This window comes from Camellia sinensis, chromosome 12 (assembly GCF_055761805.1).
Source record: "Camellia sinensis isolate YWXY chromosome 12, ASM5576180v1, whole genome shotgun sequence".
Taxonomy (NCBI): Eukaryota; Viridiplantae; Streptophyta; class Magnoliopsida; order Ericales; family Theaceae; genus Camellia; species Camellia sinensis.
Window position 1 is genome coordinate 173,804,224 of NC_138972.1, and position 14,008 is coordinate 173,818,231.

The window sequence follows — 14,008 nt, forward strand, 5'->3', positions numbered from 1 at the left end:
TTACTTGCCATTTCTCATGCATTAGGGTTTAAACACTCGGACACTTATTCAGACCCTCTTGCATGATGGCAGATATGTAATTATGGTGTTTACTTGCCATTACTCATGCATTAGGTTTTAAACACTCGGACACTTATTCCGACCCTCTTGCATGATGGTAGATATCTAATTATGGTGTTTATTTTCCAATTCTCATGCGTTAGGGTCTAAACACTCGGGCACTTTTTCGGACCCTCTTGCATGATGGCATATATGTAATTATGGTGTTTACTTGCCAATTCTCGGGCGTTACGAATCAAAAATTCGGACACTTGTTCGGATCCTCTTGCGTGATGGCAAATGTGTAATTATGGTGTTTACTTGCCATTTCTCACGCATTAGGGTTCAAACACTCGGACACATATTCAGACCCTCCTGCATTATGGAAGATTTGTAATTATGGTGTTCACTTGGCATTTCTCATGCATTAGGGTTTGAACACTCGGACACTTATATGGACCCCCTTGCATGATGGCAGATATGTAATTATGGTGTTTATTTGCCGTTTCTCATGCATTAGGGTTTAAACACTCGGACACATATTCGGACCGTCTTGCATGATGGCAGATATGTAATTATGGTGTTTACTTTCCGTTTCTCATGCATTGGGGTTTAAACACTTGGACACTTATTCGGACCCTCTTGCATGATGGCAGATATGTAATTATGGTGCTTAGTTGCCATTTCTCATGCATTAGGGCTTAAACACTCAGACACTTATTCGGACCCTATTGCATGATGGCAGATATGCAATTATGGCGTTCACTGGTCATTTCTCAAGCATTAGGGTTTAAAAACTCGAACACTCATTCAGACCCTCTTGCATGATGCCAGATATGTAACTATGGTATTTACTTGCCACTTCTTGACCATTAGGATTCGAACACTCGGACAGTTATTCGGACCCACTTGCATGATGACAGATATGTAATTTTGGTGTTTACTTTCCATTTCTCTGGCATTAGGGTTTAAACACTCGAACACTTATTTGGACCCTCTTGCATCATGGCAGATATGTAATTATGCTGTTTACTTGCCATTTCACGGGCATTAGGATTCGAACACTCGGACACTTATTCGAACCCTCTTACATGATGGGAAATATGTAATTATGGTGTTTACTTTTCATTTCTCAAAACATTAGGGTTTAAACTGTAATAACCCGACCCTCGTACATGCTCTTTGTTATATTTTCGGGTCCTATTTTGATGATTTGAATGCTTACTATGAAATCCTATGGGAAATTTAATGTAAGTAAGTGGACCATATGGTTAAGAAGGTCTATCTGTTCAACAAGAAAAATATCTGTTACATCTCTAAGTTAAAAGCAGAAATTGGAAGCCTTAGGATCTTAATTAACTGAAATTGAGTATATATACATGATCAGCATAATTTTTAGGTAATATTAAGCTTGTTTTTGAAATTTCAATTTAGGATGATTAAACTGAATGATTTTTGTTTTATTCACCTATGATATGCTTATATATAAGTATATATTTATGTCCATATATGTTGGACTTAGAAGAGTTTCTTCAAGCTATTTCCTAAGAGAGAAAGGATGAGAGGGAGAGTGGAGGTTTGAGAGGAATTCAACAAGGAGAAGGTAGAGAATCTAAGGAGCTCAAGCTTAAGTTAAATCTAATCATTCTCTTAGCTTTGAGTAAGATTTTCCCTTGGTTATGGTATTTGAAGATGGTAATTGTAACCTTGTGTATGTGTAGAAGTTAATGGGTAAAATACCCTTGCTTGGTTGCTGGATTCACTTTGAATTAACCATGGAGAAGTTGTCTTTGAGCTTTTAATTTGAATTCAAATATGTGGATATATGTTTATGGATGTGTAAAGTTAGAATTCTGATGGATATGTGTATGTTGTGAGCCTAAGAATGATGAACTAAATTAGATTGATGTAATTGCCATCATCTTGACATGATTTTGGACCATGTATTATCAAGTAAGAATGGTAATTTGAGCCTTGTAAATATGTGCCAAAAGGAGGGATTCTGTAAGAATTTTCGGACATTTTTGGGCAGAATCGCCGCACGTGCGGGGGTCAGGGCCGCACGTGCGGGAGGTGCTGCCGCACGTGCGGGGGTCATGGCCGCACGTGCGGGAAATGGTGAAAAACAAGGGCTTGGACACTGTCAAAAAGGCATGTGCAGGACATTTTTGCCGCACGTGCTGGAGAACTTGCCGCACGTGCGGGGCTCAGAGCCGCACGTGCAGCCCATGCTGAAAAACATGGATCGCTCCGTTTTGCGTGTAGAACCCTCTAATGTTGTCAAAATATGTAATTGATGCCTTTTTAATATGTATAAATTCCTTCGAAGTAAAACGAAACAGAAAGTAATCTGATATGAAAAGGAAACTAAACTCTAAAGGTTGAATGTGTGCAGGGCACACTCCGGGAGGAACAAGCACATCATCACAACACTGTGAGTAGTAATATCATTATCCGCTTTACATATGGCTGATGAATTTCATTAGCATTTCGTTCACGCAATTATGTTAATGTTTCAAGTATGCAACTATGTTTATAATTCAAGTAGGTATGGTTGTAAGTATGTAAAGAAAGAAATGGGAAAGATAAAATACCTTCTTTCTATACGACTCTGGGCCTACGGCCATTCAATGTAAGTTGTTACGACATGAAACAAAGTGCTACACGGAACTAAGTGCTACGACGTGAGCCACCTCTAGAATCCGTGTGAGACACCTCTTGAGTTCGTATAAGTATGGTTTCAAGGGCTTTATGCCACTTTCAAGGGCTTCAATGCCAACAAGTTACAAGGGCCTTGTGCCACACGTTTCAAGGGCCTTAGTGCCATATGTTACAAGGGCTTTGTGCCACCATGTTTAAGGGCCTTGTGCCACTATGTTCAAGGGCATTATGCCACCATGTTTAAGGGCTTCAAGCCGTTATGAATTAAGAATGTGATATATCAAGCTTTTATGTTCAAGATTGGGCCTAAGGCCGTTATAAGATGAATACAGAATCAGGCTAACTTTGTAATCTCTGCATTTACACATATATTGATATATGTCATGTTTCAACTTGAGCATTGCTTCATTATGTATTACTATTCACTGAGCCCGGCTCACTCTTTGTTATGTCTGTTTCTGTAGGCAACCAACCAGGTGGTCAATCCTAACCTATGATGCCCGGTTCCTTTTGACAACCTTCGTGTATCCAAGCACTCACAAGGCCACCCATTTTGTGAAGTCTACTAAGATAATTGGCTTATTTCTTGGCTACCCTTCCAAGGTTGATTGTGTATTACTCCAATAGTTTTTGTTACATGCCCGACTACAGGGTTGGGTCTGTATATGTGTTTGTATATATGTACTGTCAAGAAATATTTTTGGATTCTGTCAACCTCTTATGGTGCATGTAATGTATGAGATCCTGGCATGTTAGAAATAGCTCAATGGAATTTGTTTGGTTTTGTATTCTTGTATGTTTTGTGCTTCCGTCAAGGCCCTATATAACGTATATTTATACCAGGTTATATGTCTGTTTGTGAATAGGTCATGCCCGAACTTTTAGGGGCAAGTTTGGGGAGTGACAAGTGGTATCAGAGCACGAGTTGCTATCTCACACACGGATCCATTAAGCTTTAGGGTGTCTAGAAAAGCTTTAGGCATCTTGCATGACATTCTGAAAGTATATGAAAAAGCGATGGCAACGTTAAGTCTACTCTGATAATGCTAACACTTTTGAAATATGTCTATTATGTATAAATGATTATTGTGTAGGCAATGGTGAGGACAAGGACAGAAGATACGGAATATGCTACTTCTGCACGGCTGGATAGAATGGAGAGAATGATTATGGAAATGGCGGAGACCCTACGGCAACAACAGCAACAGCCACAACAACCACCCCCACCACTAGTACCTCCACCGGCAGTACAAGATTTCCATGCTGAAGACCGGACTATCACCCTTACTAAGGAGTTTAAAAAGATGAAACCGCCATCCTTCAAAGGAGGAATAGAACCAATGAAAGCTGAAGCATGGGTGTTGGGAATAGAGAAGCTATTTGAAGTCTTTCCCTGCACAGAAGCTCAGAAGGTGCAATTGGTTGCCTTTACTCTTGAGGATGAGGCACGCAGATGGTGGATGCTTACAAGAACTGTGCATCAAGGGTTGACATGGGACAGATTTTTGGAATTGTTTTATGACAAGTACTTCCCTCAAAGTATGCGAGATAAGAAGGTAACGGAATTCGAAACTCTCAGGCAAGGGAACAAAATCGTTGCGGAATACGAAGCCCAATTTGTAGAATTAGCTCGGTTTGCACCCCATATGGTGGATACGGATTATAAGAAGGCGCGCAAATTTGAAGGGGGATTACGAAGTGCTATCCTGGATAAGGTCAACATGTTGAAGCTACCTACTTACGTTGATGTGTTGGAGAGAGCCGTTATAGCGAAAGGAAATCTTGCTACTCAGAGCCGAATCTCGGAATGGAAAGGGAAGAGACAAAATACTCAATGGTCGAAGGGATCACCTACTCCACCAAACAAGAAGCAGACTTTAGGGAGTTCAAATACTTCTACCCCTAGTCAGGATTCAATACCGACTTGTCCAGAATGTTGGAAGAAGCATCGTGGAACGTGCTATCGGAAGTCTGGAGCCTGTTTCCAGTGTGGCAAGACGGGTCATTTGATCAAGGATTGCCCTCAAAGAAATCAACAAAGCAATAATAGAACCACTACAAGTTCAGCGGGGTCTGCACCAACTTCCAACACCAAGACACCTGTTAAACCTGCTAATAATAAAGACACTGCGAGACAAGGCAGGGTGTTCGCATTGGTTCCGAGAGATGTGCAAAATGCGGCAACGGTGGTGTCAGGTACATTTATCGTTCACGGTCATTTCGCTCACGTATTATTTGATTCTGGCTCCACCCACTCTTTTGTGTCGAAACTATTTGCTCCTAATTTAGATAAAACTGAAGAAAAACTGTCTTATATGTTGTGTGTGTCTTCACCTTTGGGAGGCCCTATGATTTGTACTTCTATCTATGTTGCTTTTGAACTCCAACTTGGGGATATCCGGGTATATGCCAATCTGTTGCCTCTTGATATGGCCTATTTTGATATTATTCTGGGAATGGACTGGTTAGGTGAATATGGTGCAACTATAGATTGTTTGACTAAACAAATCAGTTTCCACCCTCCGGGGCAATCAGGGTCTACCTTTCAGGGACATGGAGTGACTTCACCACCATATTTAATTTCTGCAGCAAGGACTTGTAAATTAATTCAGAAAGGGTGTCAGGGGTATTTATGCAGTGTTCTAGAGGGGCAAATAGTGAATGGGAATACCGACATGATCCCAGTTGTCTGTGAATTTCCGGATGTTTTTCCAGAAGAATTACCAGGACAGTTAATAGATCGTGAAATTGAGTTTACAATTGACGTAGCACCGGGAACTCAACCATTTCTAAAACTCCGTATAGAATGTCGCCAGTTGAGATGAAAGAATTGAAAATGCAGTTGCAAGATTTATTGGACAAGGGATTTATCCGCCCGAGTGTATCTCCGTGGGGTGCACCAGTTTTGTTTGTAAGGAAGAAGGATGGAACACTCCGGCTTTGTATCGATTACAGAGAACTTAACAAAGTTACAATCAAGAATAAGTGTTCGTTGCCAAGAATTGATGACCTATTTGATCAGCTTCAAGGGGCACAGGTCTTTTCTAAGATTGATCTACGGTCTGGATACCATCAATTAAAAGTCAAGGCTGATGATGTTGAGAAGACAGCTTTTCGAACTGGGTACGGTCATTACGAATTTTTGGTCATGCCCTTCGGAGTTACTAATGCCCCAGCAGCCTTTATGGATTTAATGAACCGCGTTTTTAAGTCCTATCTGGATGAATTTGTGGTGGTCTTTATTGATGATATCCTCATTTATTCAAAGAATGTGGAAGCTCATGAAACCCATCTTCGCTTAATTCTTCAAACCCTCCGGGAAAGGAAATTGTATGCAAAGCTTAAGAAATGTGAATTTTGGCTATTCGAGGTGGCATTCCTGGGGCATATTATCACAAAGGAAGGAGTTTCTGTTGATCCACACAAAATTGAGGCGATTGTGAAATGGCCGACTCCTACTAATCTGACTGATGTGCGTAGCTTCATGGGATTAACTGGCTATTACAGGAGATTCGTTCAAGATTTTTCTAAAATTGCTGGGCCACTTACACAACTGACTCGGAAGGGAGTTGCGTTTGAATGGTCAAAAGAGCGGGAATCTGCTTTCCAGGAATTAAAGATGAAATTAACCACAGCTCCAGTTTTAGCTTTACCATCTGGCATCGAAGGGTTCGTAATTTATAGTGATGCGTCTCATAAAGGATTAGGGTGTGTGCTTATGCAAGGTGGAAGGGTTATTGCCTATGATTCATGACAGCTTAAACCCCATGAAAAGAATTATCCCACGCATGATCTTGAGCTCGCGGCGGTGGTTTTTGCTCTAAAGATATGGCGGCACTATTTGTATGGTACTACCTGTGAAGTTTACACCGACCACAAAAGCCTTAAGTACCTTTTTACCCAGAAGGAATTGAACATGCGGCAGCGCCGGTGGTTAGAGTTAATTGAAGACTATGATTTACAGATCCATTAGCATCCCGGTAAGGCCAACACGGTTGCAGATGCTCTTAGTCGGAAAAATATGGGAGATTTGGCCAACCTGTTTACGGAGCAAAGGGAATTGATGAATGACTTGGATAAAATGAGGGTGGAATTTAAGATACCTGGGCAGGAAACAGTACTGGCAGCAGTAATGGCTCAACTGACTTTGCTTGAAGATATTAAGTCACATCAAATGGAGGATGACGTTCTAAAGAAGGTATGTGATGAATTGGAGACCAAGCCACAATCAGGGTTCAGTTTAGTGGATTCGGTACTCAAATTTCAAGACCGAGTATGTGTCTCCAATGTGTTGGAACTTAAACGAAAATTAATGGAAGAAGCACACGCCTCAAGATTTTCCATGCATCCGGGAAGCACTAAAATGTACCGGGATTTGAAACAAAATTTTTGGTGGCCAAACATGAAAAAGGAGATTGCAGACTTCGTCTCTAAGTGCTTGCAATGTCAGCAAGTGAAAGCGGAGCATCAAAGACCAGCGGGATTATTACAACCCCTTCCAATCTCGGAATGGAAGTGAGAGCATTTAACCATGGATTTCGTTATGGGATTACCACGGACACCTCGGGGTATGAATTCTATATGGGTCATTGTTGACCGATTAACTAAGTCTGCCCACTTTCTGCCAGTGAAGACTCAGTACAATGCAGATAAACTGGCGGTCCTTTATGTGAATGAAATTGTAAGACTGCATGGTGTACCGGTCTCAATTGTATCGGATAGGGATCCAAAGTTCGTTTCCAGATTCTGGCAAAGTTTACAAGAAGCCATGGGTACAGAATTAAAATTCAGCACAGCTTTCCATCCTCAGACTGATGGTCAATCCGAGAGAACAATACAAACTCTGGAAGATATGCTCCGGATGTGTGTGCTAGAGTTTCAAGAAAGTTGGGAAACCCATTTACCACTGGTAGAGTTTGCATATAACAATAGTTACCACTCAAGTATTGTAATGGCACCCTATGAAGCATTGTATGGAAGACCGTGTCGTTCTCCCGTATGTTGGGCTGAAGTTGGAGATAAATCCTTGCTAGGGCCTGAAATTGTTCAGCTGACAATTGAAAAAGTTAAAATTATTCGGGAAAGATTAAAAACGGCTCAAAGTAGACAAAAGAGTTATGCGGATAACCGACAGAGAGATTTGGAATTCGAAGTGGGCAGTCACGTCTTTATAAAAGTTACTCCGATGAAAGGCCATCCAAGATTCGGGAAAAGGGGTAAGTTAACGCCCCGCTACGTTGGTCCCTTTCAAATTCTGGAAAGGGTGGGTCTGGTAGCTTATCGGGTTGCCCTTCCGCCACATATGAGCCAAGTACATAATGTGTTTCATGTCTCTATGCTTCGGAGGTACCTTGCGGATCCGTCTCATGTTATTGATTATCACCAGATTGAACTAGATGATAAGTTAACTTATGAGGAGAAACCAATCCGCATTTTAGATCGGCAAGTGAAACAATTACGAAATCGAGAAATTCCAATGGTAAAAGTGGAATGGCAGGAACATTACAGAACCGATGCAACCTGGGAAAAAGAGGAGGAAATGCAACATCAGTATCCGCATTTGCTTCTACCCTAAGGTAAAACAAGTTTGAGGGACCAAACTTATTTAAGGGGGGGAGAGTGTAATAACCCGACCCTCGTACATGCTCTTTGTTATATTTTCAGGTCCTATTTTGATGATTTGAATGCTTACTATGAAATCCTATGGGAAATTTAATGTAAGTAAGTGGACCATATGGTTAAGAAGGTCTATCTGTTCAACAAGAAAAATATCTGTTACATCTCTAAGTTAAAAGCAGATATTGGAAGCCTTAGGATCTTAATTAACTGAAATTGAGTATATATACATGATCAGCATAATTTTTAGGTAATATTAAGCATGTTTATGAAATTTCAATTTAGGATGATTAAACTGAATGATTTTTGTTTTATTCACCTATGATATGCTTATATATAAGTATATATTTATGTCCATATATGTTGGACTTAGAAGAGTTTCTTCAAGCTATTTCCTAAGAGAGAAAGGATGAGAGGGAGAGTGGAGGTTTGAGAGGAATTCAACAAGGAGAAGGTAGAGAATCTAAGGAGCTCAAGCTTAAGGTAAATCTAATCATTCTCTTAGCTTTGAGTAAGATTTTCCCTTGGTTATGGTATTTGAAGATGGTAATTGTAACCTTGTGTATGTGTAGAAGTTAATGGGCAAAATACCCTTGCCTGGTTGCTGGATTCACTTTGAATTAACCATGGAGAACTTGTCTTTGAGCTTTTAATTTGAATTCAAATATGTGGATATATGTTTATGGATGTGTAAAGTTAGAATTCTCATGGATATGTGTATGTTGTGAGCCTAAGAATGATGAACTAAATTAGATTAATGTAATTGCCATCATCTTGACATGATTTTGGACCATGTATTATCAAGTAAGAATGGTAATTTGAGCCTTGTAAATATGTGCCAAAAGGAGGGATTTTGTAAGAATTTTCGAACATTTTTGGGCAGAATCGCCGCACGTGCGGGGGTCAGGGCCGCACGTGCGGGAGGTGCGGCCGCACGTGCGGGGGTCATGGCCGCACATGCGGGAAATGGTGAAAAACAGGGGCTTGGACACCGTCAAAAAGGCACGTGCGGGACATTTTTGCCGCACGTGCGAGAGAGCTTGCCGCACGTGCGGGGCTCACAGCCGCACGTGCGGCCCATGCTGAAAAACATGGATCGCTCCGTTTTGCGTGTAGAACCCTCTAATGTTGTCAGAATACGTATTTGATGCCTTTTTAATATGTATAAATTCATTCGAAGTAAAACGAAACAGAAAGTAATCTGATATGAAAAGGAAACTAAACTCTAAAGGTTGAATGTGTGCAGGGCACACTCCGGGAGGAACAAGCACATCATCACAACACTGTGAGTAGTAATATCATTATCCGCTTTACATATGGCTGATGAATTTCATTAGCATTTCGTTCACGCAATTATGTTAATGTTTCAAGTATGCAACTATGTTTATAATTCAAGTAGGTATGGTTGTAAGTATGTAAAGAAAGAAATGGGAAAGATAAAATACCTTCTTTCTATACGACTCTGGGCCTACGGCCATTCAATGTAAGTTGTTACGACATGAAACAAAGTGCTACACGGAACTAAGTGCTACGACGTGAGCCACCTCTAGAATCCGTGTGAGACACCTCTTGAGTTCGTATAAGTATGGTTTCAAGGGCTTTATGCCACTTTCAAGGGCTTCAATGCCAACAAGTTACAAGGGCCTTGTGCCACACGTTTCAAGGGCCTTAGTGCCATATGTTACAAGGGCTTTGTGCCACCATGTTTAAGGGCCTTGTGCCACTATGTTCAAGGGCATTATGCCACCATGTTTAAGGGCTTCAAGCCGTTATGAATTAAGAATGTGATATATCAAGCTTTTATGTTCAAGATTGGGCCTAAGGCCGTTATAAGATGAATACAGAATCAGGCTAACTTTGTAATCTCTGCATTTACACATATATTGATATATGTCATGTTTCAACTTGAGCATTGCTTCATTATGTATTACTATTCACTGAGCCCGGCTCACTCTTTGTTATGTCTGTTTCTGTAGGCAACCAACCAGGTGGTCAATCCTAACCTATGATGCCCGGTTCCTTTTGACAACCTTCGTGTATCCAAGCACTCACAAGGCCACCCATTTTGTGAAGTCTACTAAGATAATTGGCTTATTTCTTGGCTACCCTTCCAAGGTTGATTGTGTATTACTCCAATAGTTTTTGTTACATGCCCGACTACAGGGTTGGGTCTGTATATGTGTTTGTATATATGTACTGTCAAGAAATATTTTTGGATTCTGTCAACCTCTTATGGTGCATGTAATGTATGAGATCCTGGCATGTTAGAAATAGCTCAATGGAATTTGTTTGGTTTTGTATTCTTGTATGTTTTGTGCTTCCGTCAAGGCCCTATATAACGTATATTTATACCAGGTTATATGTCTGTTTGTGAATAGGTCATGCCCGAACTTTTAGGGGCAAGTTTGGGGAGTGACAAGTGGTATCAGAGCACGAGTTGCTATCTCACACACGGATCCATTAAGCTTTAGGGTGTCTAGAAAAGCTTTAGGCATCTTGCATGACATTCTGAAAGTATATGAAAAAGCGATGGCAACGTTAAGTCTACTCTGATAATGCTAACACTTTTGAAATATGTCTATTATGTATAAATGATTATTGTGTAGGCAATGGTGAGGACAAGGACAGAAGATACGGAATATGCTACTTCTGCACGGCTGGATAGAATGGAGAGAATGATTATGGAAATGGCGGAGACCCTACGGCAACAACAGCAACAGCCACAACAACCACCCCCACCACTAGTACCTCCACCGGCAGTACAAGATTTCCATGCTGAAGACCGGACTATCACCCTTACTAAGGAGTTTAAAAAGATGAAACCGCCATCCTTCAAAGGAGGAATAGAACCAATGAAAGCTGAAGCATGGGTGTTGGGAATAGAGAAGCTATTTGAAGTCTTTCCCTGCACAGAAGCTCAGAAGGTGCAATTGGTTGCCTTTACTCTTGACGATGAGGCACGCAGATGGTGGATGCTTACAAGAACTGTGCATCAAGGGTTGACATGGGACAGATTTTTGGAATTGTTTTATGACAAGTACTTCCCTCAAAGTATGCGAGATAAGAAGGTAACGGAATTCGAAACTCTCAGGCAAGGGAACAAAATCGTTGCGGAATACGAAGCCCAATTTGTAGAATTAGCTCGGTTTGCACCCCATATGGTGGATACGGATTATAAGAAGGCGCGCAAATTTGAAGGGGGATTACGAAGTGCTATCCTGGATAAGGTCAACATGTTGAAGCTACCTACTTACGTTGATGTGTTGGAGAGAGCCGTTATAGCGAAAGGAAATCTCGCTACTCAGAGCCGAATCTCGGAATGGAAAGGGAAGAGACAAAATACTCAATGGTCGAAGGGATCACCTACTCCACCAAACAAGAAGCAGACTTTAGGGAGTTCAAATACTTCTACCCCTAGTCAGGATTCAATACCGACTTGTTCGGAATGTTGGAAGAAGCATCGTGGAACGTGCTATCGGAAGTCTGGAGCCTGTTTCCAGTGTGGCAAGACGGGTCATTTGATCAAGGATTGCCCTCAAAGAAATCAACAAAGCAATAATAGAACCACTACAAGTTCAGCGGGGTCTGCACCAACTTCCAACACCAAGACACCTGTTAAACCTGCTAATAATAAAGACACTGCGAGACAAGGCAGGGTGTTCGCATTGGTTCCGAGAGATGTGCAAAATGCGGCAACGGTGGTGTCAGGTACATTTATCGTTCACGGTCATTTCGCTCACGTATTATTTGATTCTGGCTCCACCCACTCTTTTGTGTCGAAACTATTTGCTCCTAATTTAGATAAAACTGAAGAAAAACTGTCTTATATGTTGTGTGTGTCTTCACCTTTGGGAGGCCCTATGATTTGTACTTCTATCTATGTTGCTTTTGAACTCCAACTTGGGGATATCCGGGTATATGCCAATCTGTTGCCTCTTGATATGGCCTATTTTGATATTATTCTGGGAATGGACTGGTTAGGTGAATATGGTGCAACTATAGATTGTTTGACTAAACAAATCAGTTTCCACCCTCCGGGGCAATCAGGGTCTACCTTTCAGGGACATGGAGTGACTTCACCACCATATTTAATTTCTGCAGCAAGGACTTGTAAATTAATTCAGAAAGGGTGTCAGGGGTATTTATGCAGTGTTCTAGAGGGGCAAATAGTGAATGGGAATACCGACATGATCCCAGTTGTCTGTGAATTTCCGGATGTTTTTCCAGAAGAATTACCAGGACAGTTAATAGATCGTGAAATTGAGTTTACAATTGACGTAGCACCGGGAACTCAACCATTTCTAAAACTCCGTATAGAATGTCGCCAGTTGAGATGAAAGAATTGAAAATGCAGTTGCAAGATTTATTGGACAAGGGATTTATCCGCCCGAGTGTATCTCCGTGGGGTGCACCAGTTTTGTTTGTAAGGAAGAAGGATGGAACACTCCGGCTTTGTATCGATTACAGAGAACTTAACAAAGTTACAATCAAGAATAAGTGTTCGTTGCCAAGAATTGATGACCTATTTGATCAGCTTCAAGGGGCACAGGTCTTTTCTAAGATTGATCTACGGTCTGGATACCATCAATTAAAAGTCAAGGCTGATGATGTTGAGAAGACAGCTTTTCGAACTGGGTACGGTCATTACGAATTTTTGGTCATGCCCTTCGGAGTTACTAATGCCCCAGCAGCCTTTATGGATTTAATGAACCGCGTTTTTAAGTCCTATCTGGATGAATTTGTGGTGGTCTTTATTGATGATATCCTCATTTATTCAAAGAATGTGGAAGCTCATGAAACCCATCTTCGCTTAATTCTTCAAACCCTCCGGGAAAGGAAATTGTATGCAAAGCTTAAGAAATGTGAATTTTGGCTATTCGAGGTGGCATTCCTGGGGCATATTATCACAAAGGAAGGAGTTTCTGTTGATCCACACAAAATTGAGGCGATTGTGAAATGGCCGACTCCTACTAATGTGACCGATGTGCGTAGCTTCATGGGATTAGCTGGCTATTACAGGAGATTCGTTCAAGATTTTTCTAAAATTGCTGGGCCACTTACACAACTGACTCGGAAGGGAGTTGCGTTTGAATGGTCAAAAGAGCGGGAATCTGCTTTCCAGGAATTAAAGATGAAATTAACCACAGCTCCAGTTTTAGCTTTACCATCTGGCATCGAAGGGTTCGTAATTTATAGTGATGCGTCTCATAAAGGATTAGGGTGTGTGCTTATGCAAGGTGGAAGGGTTATTGCCTATGATTCATGACAGCTTAAACCCCATGAAAAGAATTATCCCACGCATGATCTTGAGCTCGCGGCGGTGGTTTTTGCTCTAAAGATATGGCGGCACTATTTGTATGGTACTACCTGTGAAGTTTACACCGACCACAAAAGCCTTAAGTACCTTTTTACCCAGAAGGAATTGAACATGCGGCAGCGCCGGTGGTTAGAGTTAATTGAAGACTATGATTTACAGATCCATTAGCATCCCGGTAAGGCCAACACGGTTGCAGATGCTCTTAGTCGGAAAAATATGGGAGATTTGGCCAACCTGTTTACGGAGCAAAGGGAATTGATGAATGACTTGGATAAAATGAGGGTGGAATTTAAGATACCTGGGCAGGAAACAGTACTGGCAGCAGTAATGGCTCAACTGACTTTGCTTGAAGATATTAAGTCACATCAAATGGAG

The 14,008-nt window shown here is 41.2% G+C and overlaps 2 protein-coding genes across 2 annotated transcripts; both read left to right on the forward strand.

Annotated features, from left to right (window-relative positions):
- The first annotated feature begins 4,040 nt into the window (after window positions 1-4,040).
- On the forward strand, window positions 4,041-6,673 carry LOC145804045 (uncharacterized). The gene is made up of 3 exons (XM_082897460.1): window positions 4,041-5,465; window positions 5,789-6,172; window positions 6,458-6,673. The coding sequence occupies exons 1-3, from the start codon at window positions 4,041-4,043 to the stop codon at window positions 6,671-6,673; spliced, it is 2,025 nt and encodes a 674-aa protein (XP_082753586.1).
- A 4,495-nt stretch (window positions 6,674-11,168) lies between these two features.
- LOC145804046 (uncharacterized) lies at window positions 11,169-13,801 on the forward strand. The gene is made up of 3 exons (XM_082897461.1): window positions 11,169-12,593; window positions 12,917-13,300; window positions 13,586-13,801. Exons 1-3 carry the CDS (start codon window positions 11,169-11,171, stop codon window positions 13,799-13,801), a joined length of 2,025 nt encoding a protein of 674 aa, XP_082753587.1.
- The last annotated feature ends 207 nt before the right edge of the window (window positions 13,802-14,008 follow it).

Bases quoted from the DNA above. Each gene is read 5' to 3' on its own strand.
- LOC145804046 (XM_082897461.1), top strand. From the start codon at position 11,169: ATGAAAGCTGAAGCATGGGTGTTGGGAATAGAGAAGCTATTTGAAGTC. The intron at 12,594-12,916 runs GTAGCACCGGGA...TTAAAAGTCAAG, and splicing joins AAATTGAGTTTACAATTGAC to GCTGATGATGTTGAGAAGAC. The intron at 13,301-13,585 runs GTGCGTAGCTTC...GATTCATGACAG, and splicing joins CTCCTACTAATGTGACCGAT to CTTAAACCCCATGAAAAGAA.
- LOC145804045 (XM_082897460.1), top strand. From the start codon at position 4,041: ATGAAAGCTGAAGCATGGGTGTTGGGAATAGAGAAGCTATTTGAAGTC. The intron at 5,466-5,788 runs GTAGCACCGGGA...TTAAAAGTCAAG, and splicing joins AAATTGAGTTTACAATTGAC to GCTGATGATGTTGAGAAGAC. The intron at 6,173-6,457 runs GTGCGTAGCTTC...GATTCATGACAG, and splicing joins CTCCTACTAATCTGACTGAT to CTTAAACCCCATGAAAAGAA.